This window comes from Neoarius graeffei, chromosome 5 (assembly GCF_027579695.1).
Source record: "Neoarius graeffei isolate fNeoGra1 chromosome 5, fNeoGra1.pri, whole genome shotgun sequence".
Lineage (NCBI taxonomy): Eukaryota > Metazoa > Chordata > Actinopteri > Siluriformes > Ariidae > Neoarius > Neoarius graeffei.
This window is the reverse complement of record NC_083573.1, coordinates 9,226,831-9,240,117: the sequence shown is the minus strand read 5'-3', so window position 1 is coordinate 9,240,117 and position 13,287 is coordinate 9,226,831. Positions and strand designations below refer to the sequence as shown.

The 13,287-nt window shown below is 43.3% G+C and overlaps 1 protein-coding gene across 1 annotated transcript; it reads right to left on the bottom strand.

Annotated features, from left to right (window-relative positions):
• Positions 1–1,588: 1,588 nt before the first annotated feature.
• On the bottom strand, positions 1,589–13,198 carry LOC132886485 (retinol dehydrogenase 13-like). The gene is made up of 7 exons (XM_060921174.1): positions 13,023–13,198; positions 11,262–11,380; positions 10,986–11,141; positions 10,692–10,796; positions 7,330–7,542; positions 7,083–7,184; positions 1,589–2,236 (listed from the first exon to the last, which is right to left on the bottom strand). Exons 1-7 carry the CDS (start codon positions 13,085–13,087, stop codon positions 1,980–1,982), a joined length of 1,017 nt encoding a protein of 338 aa, XP_060777157.1. The 5' UTR covers positions 13,088–13,198; the 3' UTR covers positions 1,589–1,979.
• Positions 13,199–13,287: the final 89 nt, after the last annotated feature.

The window sequence follows — 13,287 nt, the reverse complement described above, 5'->3', positions numbered from 1 at the left end:
GAAGATTTTGATTTGTATCTGCATTATTTTATGCATCAAGGGATCAGCTGATTAGAGAACTGCATTACTGACAGCGAACTTAACTTCAACAGTCATATGAAAGTGGTAAAAAAGTCTGCATTCTATCACCTAAAAACATTTCTAAACTCAGGGGTCTCATGTCAAAACATGATCAAGAAAAACTTATTCATGCTTTCATCTCCAGTAGGGTTGATTACTGCAATAGCCTTTTCACAGGTCTTCCAAAAAAGACCATCAAAGAGCTTCAACTAATCCAAAATGCAGCAGCAAGGGTTCTTACAAGAACAAAAAGGGTAGTCCATATCACTCCAATCCTAAGGTCTGTGCACTGGCTCCCAGTGAGCTATAGAATTGACTTTAAAGCACTACTTCTTCTATTTAAAACATTAAATGGGATGGGACCCAGCTACCTACTGGATATGTTTCAATTATATGCACCAACTAGGTCTCTAAGATCACAAGAGAAAAACTTGCTAGTAATACGAAGTGTGGTGAAGCAGCCTTTAGTTGCTATGCTGCTAAGCTTTGGAACCAACTTCCAGATGAGATCAAAAATGCTCCTACTGTTGTTAGTTTTAAATCCAGGCTCAAGACAAAGCTGTTTTCAGATGCTTTCACTTGATTAATTTTTACCCAAGTAATTAATTTCCTTTAACATAATTTCTTTTAATTTTGATTTTAATGATTTTACTTTCGGCGGCACGGTGGTATAGTGGTTAGCGCTGTCGCCTCACAGCAAGAAGGTCCTGGGTTCGAGCCCCGGGGCCGGCGAGGGCCTTTCTGTGCGGAGTTTGCATGTTCTCCCCGTGTCCGCGTGGGTTTCCTCCGGGTGCTCCGGTTTCCCCCACAGTCCAAAGACATGCAGGTTAGGTTAACTGGTGACTCTAAATTGACCGTAGGTGTGAATGTGAGTGTGAATGGTTGTCTGTGTCTATGTGTCAGCCCTGTGATGACCTGGCGACTTGTCCAGGGTGTACCCCGCCTTTCGCCCGTAGTCAGCTGGGATAGGCTCCAGCTTGCCTGCGACCCTGTAGAAGGATAAAGCGGCTAGAGATAATGTGATGTGAATGTGATTTTACTTTCTTTATTTTAATTTCTTTTTAATCTTGGATTTTAATGATTTTACTTTTACTTTAATTCTTTGTTACTGTGATCCTCGTAGATTTTGTCTGCGGGATGATTTTTGGTGATCCTCGTAGATTTTGTCTGCGGGACGATTTTATTTGGTGATCCTCGTAGACTGTGTCTGCGGGACGATTTTTGGTGATCCTCGTGGAAGAGCCACGGGAAGAGCGCGCTTTGAGTTAAACCCATAATAATAATTAATCTCGAGGCTGATTAACTTTATTTCATTTTATTAATTTAATTTCTACTATTGTTTAATTCTTATTATTTTTCTTCCCCAATTATTTTATGTAATTTTATTTTCTATTGTTTACTGTTCTGCTTTTACTTCTGTAAAGCACATTGAACTGCCACTGTGTATGAAATGTGCTATATAAATAAACTTGCCTTGCCTAAAGCAGAAAGTGTATGGGTGTACTTTAAGAGCAACCCCTGGAACAGAAAAAGTAGTTCCACCTCAAATGGCTTCTAAAAAGACTTACTGTCATGGCGTATAGAATGAGGTCATCAGCAAGCTATAGTTTGAGTGATTTTAATGTGATTTCAGTGTCGTCTTTGCATGGAGTGTTGGTTTCTTTATTTATTACAAAATTCTACAGCATTTCACAATGAAATAATTAACACAATCTACTTCATGATAACATTACACATCGCAAGTCTTTGCTTTGTGTGACCTCTGAAGAAGGCACCTAAGACATTTGAGACTGACAAATCAGTCATCCGACACACTTTTCAGGTCTGGAAAACATACTTGAGGCTTTAAAATCACGTTGCCTCAATGCCAGTCATGTCAGTGTTACGCAGTCGGCTCTGACGTGCGTCCCCGAGCCTGCTCAGACAGAACTTGTGTTCACGGACTCTGGAGAAGAGGTTGGTACTGACACAGTGGTCTCTAAACCCACCAAAGATGCGCTGATGTCCCAGAGTTTGATTGCCACTTCCTGGTCCAGAGCCTGAGGGGCAGGCTCTTTCTCTTTCATAACGTCATAGTAACGACCGCTCACGCTCGCCAGCTCCTCAGCAACGGCCATGTAGACGCTGGGTTGGGCGCCAAGTTCGGGCGATTTTATCAGCAGGTAGAAGATCGGACCTGGAGTGAAGCGCAGACCAAAAAGCAAACAAATTCTGGCTCCTTTTGATTCGGTTGGCTGTGATTAAAGTGTATGTAATGCCTCTAAACCCCACGTTTTTTCCTTGTACAAAGCAACAATCGTTCTGTTGATTGGCCATGTGTTTTCGAACCGTAGCTGATCCAAAAGGCCATAAATTAATGGAAAATCGATAAGGTTTTCAGCCGATTTTCACGAAATCTGCCGAGACCGAACTGGAAGATCCCGAAGGGGTGCGTGACGTCACGCGTGTAACAATCCAGGTATCAATTTCGTTCATGTGTGCAGCAGTGGTTAGACCGGTCTCCATATGGAATCACGTTTTGGAGAGAATTCTGATCATGACTGGGATTCTTATATGTCGGATGAAGGAGCAGATGACTGTCAAGGATATTCCGGAGTAGATGGTTATCTTTTCGAGGTCTCAAGATGAGAAACGGATGCCAGTTCACTCAGTTCATGACAGTCTTCCTTTGTAGCACGCATTAGATGGAGAGAGAGAGAGATGTGCAGAACACGGTGGTTACCTTACATCATGTTTTCCTGAACAAAACTAAAACCAAATCAAGTCTTGCAATATTGCAGTCTGAGAGCATTTAACACGCTTCAGTTAATAATTTAATGATGATGATGGCACACGTGCATTCTTCTTCCTGTTAAAGGGGAACTGAAGGCAATTTTTTTTTTTAAATCAAAATTCTATTTATCTCATTTTATTAAATAGCGGAATGCATGTTTGATAGCTATTTTGTCACTGCTGTAGCAAGTTATGGGTGTTAGAAATCTGCTCTGTAATCTCTCGGTCCATATGTCAAAGCGATGGCTGTAAACGAGATTCGTCGAGACCTGCACGGGACATCGTAGGACGGAAGTAAAACGTACAGCGGAAATCAAACCCTGTGTCTGAAATCGCTCACTCGTTCACTACTCCCTATAGAGGACTATATAGTGAGCTCATTGGTAAAATGGAAAAAAAAAAAAACGCTTTCGGACACTCGTCCGTCGCGCTGGTATTTACGTCATTACTGTCGCACAATTAAAACGTGCCGGATCAGTCGGCTGGTGGGTTTTCAAAATAATAAATACATGCGTGTGCTTTTGTGATAAATCCATATTATACTGAGCGTATAATTTCCCACATTAATCAATACAAAGTACCTGCATTTTTCAGTTCTTTTAAATCAAGGCTGAATACTTTCTTCTTTGCCGCTGCCTTTTATTAAATCAAATTTGGGACTTTTAATTTGATTTCTTTCAGCGCGACCGCAATGCATGATGGGATATATTGTTTTGGTTAGTGACCATCATTGTATACTACTTTTCGTGATGCATTGTGAGATACTTTGAGTGCACTATATGGGGTGTAAAATACATGGATGCAAACGGCGCGCCTTTTGGCGGATGCCGCCTTTTTCACGGCTGTCTGGGGGACTTGTGTGAATCGTGCAGATCTGATGAGTTTTTTTTGGGGGGGGGGGGCGTTGGAGTGTCTGATTATAATTTCATCAAAGTAAATTCTGTATTAAAATTACTAAATAAGCAAATGCCGTTACAGTCCATGAAACATAGGAAATATAAGTATGAGAAGAAAACAGTAAATCAGAAAGCTGCGCACGTAAAGCCAATTACGTAAGTTACGTTGGACTGATGGAAATCCTTGCGCGTGCAGTGAAGTGCAGCCAGCAGCAGATAATGGCGCGCAGCCAGTTGGCTTTACGTGCGCAGCTTTCTGATTTACTGTTTTCTTCTCATACTTATACTTCCTGTTTCATGGACTGTAACGGCATTTGCTTATTTAGTAATTTTTTTTTTAAAGATTTTTTTGGGGCTTTTTTCACCTTTTTATTGGATAGGACAGCGTAGAGACAGGAAATGAGCGGGAGAGAGAGACGGGGAAGGATCGGGAAATGACCTCGGGCCGGAATCGAACCCGGGTCCCCGGATTTATGGTATGGCGCCTTATCCACCTGAGCCACGACGCCCCCTTATTTAGTAATTTTAATACAGAATTTACTTTTATAATCAGACACTCCAACACCCCCCCCCCCCAAAAAAAAAAACCTCATCGGATCTGCACGATTCACACAAGTCCCCCAGACAGCCGTGAAAAAGGCGGCATCCGCCAAAAGGCGCGCCGTTTGCATCCATGAAAATAGCGTCCTCACTATATAGCACCCTATATAGTGAGTAGGGAGCGATTCCGGACACGGAAAGTGACCAACGTTGTCAAAAGACGCACGCGCCCTCTTTCGAATGCTGACGTAATCAAGCCGGAAGTTTTGTTTGTTTTGATAGCGATCAGGAAAGTTTGAAAAAAGTAGGCAGTAATCGTCATTTAAACTCGTTTTTGTGCGATATTTTGTTTGGAAAACAGTTTTCAAAATGGCGGCACTGACACCTGGCTGACACTTCTTCACGTTTCAAAGTCTCGCGCAAGTCTCGTGAAGATCGCGCGGATAAGCGATGTCTGCCGTGGACCAAACGAACTCAATTCAACGTGGCTAAAAACCGAATAGGCCGATAAGTACACTATAATATTTAATTGCAATTAGTTGCCAATACGAGTCATGATATAAGGTTACTAAAACCAAAAACGTAACTGAATAACACGTTAATTAAGAAATAATGCAAGTTTAAAAATGACTTCAGTTCTCCTTTAAAGTGCATCAGAGATGATGAGATGAGATTGGCTGTCGCGAGTGTGTAAATGTTGCATCATCCTGCGTCTGGTGCACTGTGTGTGTGATAATTGGGGAATCGACGAACTGTCCAAATGTCAGATCAAATGTCATTTATGAAATAAACGGGTTTCTTTTTTCGTCTCATCTTCTTCCGCTTATCCGGGACCGGGTCGCGGAGGCAGCAGTCTAAGCATGGAAGCCCAAACTTCCCTTTCCCCAGACACCTCGGCCAGCTCCTCGGGAAGAACACCGAGGCGTTCCCAGGCCAGCCGAGAGACATAGTCCCTCCAGCGTGTCCTGGGTCTTCCCGGGGGGACATGCCTGGAACACCTCCCCAGGGAGGCGTCCAGGTAAAAGGCATCCGAAAAAGATGCCCGAGCCACCTCAGCTGATTCTTCTCGATGTGGAGGAGCAGCGGCTCTACTCCGAGCTCCTCCCGAGTGACTGTGCTTCTCACCCTAAGAGAGCGCCCAGCCACCCTGCGAAGGAAACTCATTGCGGCCGCTTGCATCCACGATCTTGTTCTTTCGGTCATTACCCAAAGCTCATGACCATAAGTGAGAGTCGGAACATAGATCGACCGGTAAATTGAGAGCTTCGCCTTTTGGCTCAGCTCCTTCTTCACCACGACGGACCGGTAAAGCAACCGCATCACTGCGGAGGCTGCACCGATCCGCCTGTCGATCTCACGCTCCATCCTTCCCTCACTCGTGAACAAGATCCCGAGATACTTAAACTCCTCCACTCGAGGAGCTGGGTTCCAGAGCCCAAGCTGTGCGTGGAGGTGAGCCCGACTATCTCTAGCCGGTACCTCTCAACCTCCCGCACAAGCTCAGGCTCTTTCCCCCCCAGCGAAGTGACATTCCATGTCCCAACAGCCAGCCGCTGTGTCCGGGGATCAGGTCGTCGAGGCCCCTGCCTTCGACTGCCACCCAATCCACACTGCACCAATCCCCTACTGCTACCTCTGTGGGTGGTGAACCCACAGGAGGTCGGGCCCACGTCACCTCTTCGGGCTGAGCCCGGCCGGGCCCCATGGGCAAAGGCCTGGCCACCAAGCGCTCGCATACGAGCCCCAACCCCGGGCCTGGCTCCAGGGTGGGGCCCCGGCTGCGTCATACCGGGCGACGTCACGGTCCTTGCTTTTTTCTCCATAGGGGTTTTTGGTGAACTGCTCTTGGTCTGGCCTGTCACCTAGGACCTGTCTGCCTTGGGAAACCCTGACAGAGGCATAATGCCCCCGACAACATAGCTCCTAGGATCATTCAAGCACACAAACCCCTCCACCACAATAAGGTGGCAGTTCTAGGAGGGGGGTTTCTTTTTTGCTCCAGTAATTCCCATATGGTCGTTCTGGTGGTGATGAACACTTGATGAATCAGATTTATTATTAGTAGGAAATCGACACGAAATCTGCCCGCTTCGTTTGTACAAACCCCACCCACTGTCGCTTTAGATTAGATTAGGTTTTTTTCTTGGAAATTCATGAACTGAATGTCCTGGTGTATATGGATTTGAACATCCAAACACAACTCGGCGCTTTCACATCGGTATTTTCGGAAGGTTCCAACAGCAATTTCCAATTTCAGCAAGTAACCAAGCTCGGAGTCAGATGAACCGAAATGACCCAGATCACCGCGGTTCCACACGTGACGTCGTGCGAGATTAGCCCTGAGGCAAGGCTGCATTTTTCCGGGATCCGGAAACCGCGATTTATCAATAGTTTTATGCTTGATAATAAAATAGCAAATAATTAATATCATTTCCCCCCGACTTTATTAATTCATTTTGGTCGTTACTAATTATATATATTTGTTTTAAAGCATTACAATAAGGCATTACATACATTTTAAAAGCAAGCAAGCACAGTGTGTGTCTAGAACAATTTTTTTTTCTATACTTCAGCCTCCTTCTAACAGCATTAATTTTCTTGACAATAGTTCTGGCTGTGATTCAACTGACTTCAAAATTAGTGCGAAACATGCCATCTAACACGACTAATTATAAACTTCTTTACATTGCTCGGACAAAGTATAGCTAACCATCCATGGTCTTATATTCCCAGACTATGTGTGTGTTAAATATTTTGTAAATTATGACATGAGTAGCAGGACATCTTAAAAAAAAAAAAAAAAAATTGACTTACTGAGTACTGTGCTGGAGAACTGGGATTGGTGCATGCCTGTGTGTCGACCCAGCGCTGTGGCGACGACTCCAGGGTGCAGGGCGTACGCTGTGACTCCAGTACCTATAAAAACACACACACGTTATAGTTTCTACGAAATGACATAATCCAGGGTTTCCTGACTCTGCTTCTTCAATCATGAGATATACCTGAAACAATCACACACTCTTTATCCCTCTCTCTCTCTCTCTCTCTCACACACACACACCCTCAAGCCTGCGTGCGAGCTCTCGTGTAAACAGTACAAGAGCGAGTTTGCTCTGACAATATGCCTTCTTCGTGTCAAACTTCTTCCTCTCCCAGTTCAGGTCCTCGAAGTCAATCTCGCCGACTATGTGCGCCAAAGACGATACGTTGATCACTCTGCTAGGGGCGGAGTCTCGCAGCTTATCCAGCAGCAGATTGGTCAGAAGGAAATGGCCTGGAGATACAAGATGTTCGTCAGTAATGAAACACACACACACACATATATACACACAACCCCGATTCAAAAAAAGTTGGGACAAAGTACAAATTGTAAATAAAAACGGAATGCAATGATGTGGTAGTTTCAAAATTCCATATTTTATTCAGAATAGAACATAGATGACGTATCAAATGTTTAAACTGAGAAAATGGATCATTTAAAGAGAAAAATTAGGTGATTTTAAATTTCATGACAACAACACATCTCAAAAAAGTTGGGACAAGGCCATGTTTACCACTGTGAGACATCCCCTTTTCTCTTTACAACAGTCTGTAAACGTCTGGGGACTGAGGAGACAAGTTGCTCAAGTTTAGGGATAGGAATGTTAACCCATTCTTGTCTAATGTAGGATTCTAGTTGCTCAACTGTCTTAGGTCTTTTTTGCCGTATCTTCCGTTTTATGATGCGCCAAATGTTTTCTATGGGTGAAAGATCTGGACTGCAGGCTGGCCAGTTCAGTACCCGGACCCTTCTTCTACGCAGCCATGATGCTGTAATTGATGCAGTATGTGGTTTGGCATTGTCATGTTGGAAAATGCAAGGTCTTCCCTGAAAGAGACGTCGTCTGGACGGGAGCATATGTTGCTCTAGAACCTGGATATACCTTTCAGCATTGATGGTGTCTTTCCAGATGTGTAAGCTGCCCATGCCACACGCACTAATGCAACCCCATACCATCAGAGATGCAGGCTTCTGAACTGAGCGCCGATAACAACTTCCTTCTCCTCTTTAGTCCGAATGACACGGCGTCCCTGATTTCCATAAAGAACTTCAAATTTTGATTCATCTGACCACAGAACAGTTTTCCACTTTGCCACAGTCCATTTTAAATGAGCCTTGGCCCAGAGAAGACGTCTGCGCTTCTGGATCATGTTTAGATACGGCTTCTCCTTTGAACTATAGAGTTTGAGCTGGCAACGGCGGATGGCACGGTGAATTGTGTTCACAGATAATGTTCTCTGGAAATATTCCTGAGCCCATTTTGTGATTTCCAATACAGAAGCATGCCTGTATGTGATGCAGTGCCGTCTAAGGGTCCGAAGATCACGGGCACCCGGTATGGTTTTCCAGCCTTGACCCTTACGCACAGAGATTCTTCCGGATTCTCTGAATCTTTTGATGATATTATGCACTGTAGATGATGATATGTTCAAACTCTTTGCAATTTTACACTGTCGAACTCCTTTCTGATATTGCTCCACTATTTGTCGGCGCAGAATTAGGGGGATTGGTGATCCTCTTCCCATCTTTACTTCTGAGAGCCGCTGCCACTCCAAGATGCTCTTTTTATACCCAGTCATGTTAATGACCTATTGCCAATTGACCTAATGAGTTGCAATTTGGTCCTCCAGCTGTTCCTTTTTTGTACCTTTAACTTTTCCAGCCTCTTATTGCCCCTGTCCCAACTTTTTTGAGATGTGTTGCTGTCATGAAATTTCAAATGAGCCAATATTTGGCATGAAATTCCAAATGAGCCAATATTTGGCATGAAATTTCAAAATGTCTCACTTTCAACATTTGATATGTTGTCTATGTTCTATTGTAAATACAATATCAGTTTTTGAGATTTGTAAATTATTGCATTCCGTTTTTATTTACAATTTGTACTTTGTCCCAACTTTTTTGGAATCGGGGTTGTGATATATATATGTTTGAACTAAGAGATCAAAGATGACTATTAAATTCAAATATAAAAATATATCCTGTCTATACTTTTAAATTGAAGGTTACGAATTTGAATTTTAACAACGAACATATCATAAATGTTGGTTGTGCTGCGCTCTTTTATATGTTGAAGACTCCACAGCAGAGCAAATAGATATACATTTTTTTAAAAAGTGAAATACAAGAGATAATCTGAACTGCTTTTCATTAGTGACATGAAGGAAATGTTCTACACTTAAAAGCAAAACATACAACTTGCTAACTTTGCTCTGATATCACCTTATCTCTTTCAATATACGTATACAGGATATTGACCATAACTCTGGTAAATGTGACCGAGTTGAACGAAATTGCAATATGCGTATTACCGACATATAACAAAGAATCCTGTCAAGTTTCGTGAAATTCCTTCAAAAATTGTGAGGGAGGTTGATTTCAGAAAGCGAGCACACCTTGATGAAACTGCCAAAGTACAAGTTTGTTAATAATCAAAGGCATAACTCTGGGAAAATTTGCCCAAATTAAACGAAATTTCAATTTGCATATAGCTGCCATATAACAAAGCCTTTTGCCAAGTTTGGTCGAATTCCTCCACAAATTGTGAGAGGAGTTGATTTCAGAAGAATGTACACCCTCATGAAATTGTCAAAGTACAAGTTATTTAATCCAGAGCCAAAACTCAGGGAAAATTTTCACAAATTAAACGAAATTTCAATATGCGTATTACCGTCATATAACAAGGCCTTTTGCCAAGCTTCGAGAAATTCGTCCAAAAATCGTGAGAGGAGTTGATGTCAGAAGGCGAGCACACCTTCATGAAATTGTCAAAGTACAAGGTTGTTAATCAAGGGCCGTAACTCTGGTAAAACGCGACCGAATTGAACAATATAACAATATGTGCATTCCTGACATACAACAATACCTTTTGCCAAGTTTCGTGAAATTCCTCCAAAAATTGTGAGAGGAGTTGATTTCAGAAGGAAAACACACTCTCATGAAATTGTCAAAGTATAATTTTGTTAATCAAGGGCTGTAACTCTAGTAAAATGTGACCCAATTTAACGAAATTACAATATGTGTATTCCCGACATATAGCAAAGAATCCTGCCAAGTTTCGTGAAATTCCTCCAAAAATTGTGAGAGGAGTTGATTTCAGAAGACGAGTACCCTTCCTGGGACAGACAGACAGACGGACGAACGGATGGACGGACGGACAGACATCACCACGACGTAATCCCCCTTTGGGCCTTTCGACCAGCGGGGGATTTAAAAAAAAAATAAACGCATTTGGCAGATGATTGCTTGAAGAATTAAACACTAACTTTGTGTCAGACGTGAATGTAATATCTGTTGCAGTCGTGCTACACTGAAACGCACTGACTGTTCAATCACAGCCTGAAACTTCAACCTTGGACTCGATTTTTCCTTTACGTTCTCACCCAGATAGTTAACTCCAAGCTGCATGTCAAATCCATCTTCAGTCTTCCCTGGAGGACACCTCATCACCGCAGCATTATTGATCAGAATGTGCACTCTTTCCTCTTCTGAAAGAAAAAAAAAAAAGACAAAACAAAACCCACGCACATGCATTAAAGTACTCAGAAATATTAAAACAGTAAGTAACATCATAATAAATAGTTTAAGAATTCAAAAATGACCATCTATTCATTGTGTTTACACAGTTATCATGAGCCTGATGGATGGATGGATGGATGTGTGTTTGTGCGTCCTACCTTGATTGATCTTCTCAGCAAAGCTCCGGATGGATTTAATCGAAGCCAGGTCGATGCGTCTGGCGTAAACATGAGGGTTCAGGGTGGAACCTCTGATCTCACGTGCTGCTTCTTCACACTTCTCCATGTCCCTACATCCCATAATAATCCTTCCTCCTGCACAGGAATACAAGACGACACACAGTCTCATTTTATACTGTTTAAATTCACTTTCCCCTCACGTTATCATTTCTGATTGTGCATCACTTCATGGAGATGGTCAGAACCGAGCTGTACCTCTCCTGGCCAGCTCTCGGGCTGTTTCTTTTCCAATCCCAGTGTTGGCCCCAGTTATAACCACTGTCTTTCCAGGGATTTTGGCTTTACTTGGGCAGGTGCCGCCTGTCAAATGGTTCCTGTAAGAGGGAGATATGGTGAGAAGTAAACTTTTTCAGTATGAGAAACAGTCTAAACCATTAATCCCAGATGGTTAGACAGGTAGTAGAGCAGTCCAAGAAGAAGAAGTCTTTATTTGGTCACACTGTGAAATTCCTCCTCTGCATTTAACCCATCTGAAGCAGTGAACACATGCGCACACCCAGAGCAGTGGGCAGCTATGCTGTAGTGCCCTTGTGGTTAGGGGCCTTGCTCAAGGGCACAATAATACAGAGAGAGGTGAAAGTGGCTGAAGTGACCTTGAGCAAGTCCCCTAAACCCAAACTACTCTCTGGGCGTGTGTGTGTTTTCAATATGATATAGATTGTTTTTTCCATCCTTATTTAAAGCAAAAGTTACCTGTGAGTTATTTCTAAACAGCTCTCTACACCATATATAAGCTGGGTATGACTTCCCCTATTGAGGTATTTCACTCACGTGACCAAGTCATGTGACGCTGCCATTTTGGACGGCACGGCTCGAATCAGTTTGAATGCGAGGAAGGCGACAAACGAAAAACATAAAAGAAAAAGGAGCAAGATGCAGAAAACACCTTCACTATCCAGCGACGTAGGGCATTTACAGGGCGAGCAGAGGGAGAGGTATTTGCAAAAATTGAGGTTAGCAGGCTTAGAGAACGACGTTTACCTGCTTCCACCAGGATTGTTCACTGACGTATGGAAGTACACGAAGCCCTCGTCTTTACCTGACTTCGGCCCACATGATCTGTATACCTATGTCGTTAAAAACCCATCGCCATACACAGGTATTGATCTGAAAGCGTATAAGAGTTTGGATGCCTACAAATATTTTGTGTCACGCTGGGTAACATGCCTACATCAGCAGGTCGTCCCTGGAGCCGGTGGTCGCCATCTGATTACAGCTAAGGTTTGTTCACATTTTCATTTACTTTCGGTCCTCAGGATAAACAAAATGTTATTGTCATTGAAATAACTTCTTAGTCTGTTGAGACATGGCCCGTTATAAATTTGCTGTTACCAGGCAATGACCAAGAACTGTATTATTAGGGTCGGTGTAGTTGTAGCAGTGTATTAGCAACTAGCTGTTAGCACTAGCTAATGTCAACAACATCGTAGCTGGTATGTTACTGTAGCAATATTTACGTTCAGTCATTTGGATGACTGTTAAAACCTTTCAGTCTCAAGTTTTTCCTTTACTGGATTTACTAGTTTACTGAGCTAGCGCGCTCGGCCAAGCCGGGAGCCATCGCGCGCTCGCCGGCCAAGCCGGGAGCCATCGCGCGCTCGCCGGCCAAGCCGGGAGCCATCGCGCGCTCGCCGGCCAAGCCGGGAGCCATCGCGCGCTCGCCGGCCAAGCCGGGAGCCATCGCGCGCTAGCTCAGTAAACTAGTAAATCCAGTAAAGGAAAAACTTGAGACTGAAAGGTTTTAACAGTCATCCAAATGACTGAACGTAAATATTGCTACAGTAACATACTAGCTACTGTTGTTGACATTAGCTAGCTTGCCGTCCAAAATGGTGGACACCGGGGCGTCACGTGACCCTGTGACGTCAGGTGAAATACCTCAATACACTACACTACACGACCCATAGAATTGAGACTCGCCCATAGTTCACTAGCCAGCCGGCTAATTTCACTTACTTTAGCAACACAGCACAGCCAAAAACAGTCCCGAATACAGACGCAGGAAGGATATATCTACTCATTGTTGTGGGCTACTAAACATAATAACTAAACTAAATACATTGGACAAAAATCTACGAACAAATATTAGCTAAACACATTAGCAAGGTGAATATCACACCACCTTGCTTTCTACCCGTATTGCGGAGTGGAGTCCCGCCTCCACATCTGTGATTGGCTGGAAATATTCTAACGTCGGCGAGGACGTCGAACGAACCAATCA

Excerpts from the sequence above, each read along its gene's own strand:
- LOC132886485 (XM_060921174.1), bottom strand. The coding sequence starts at position 13,087 with ATGAGTAGATATATCCTTCCTGCGTCTGTATTCGGGACTGTTTTTGGC. Across the intron at positions 11,142-11,261 it reads CCGAGAGCTGGCCAGGAGAG|GAGGAAGGATTATTATGGGA; the intron begins GTACAGCTCGGT and ends ATTCCTGTGCAG. Across the intron at positions 7,543-10,691 it reads GCTTGGAGTTAACTATCTGG|GCCATTTCCTTCTGACCAAT; the intron begins GTGAGAACGTAA and ends TTGTATCTCCAG.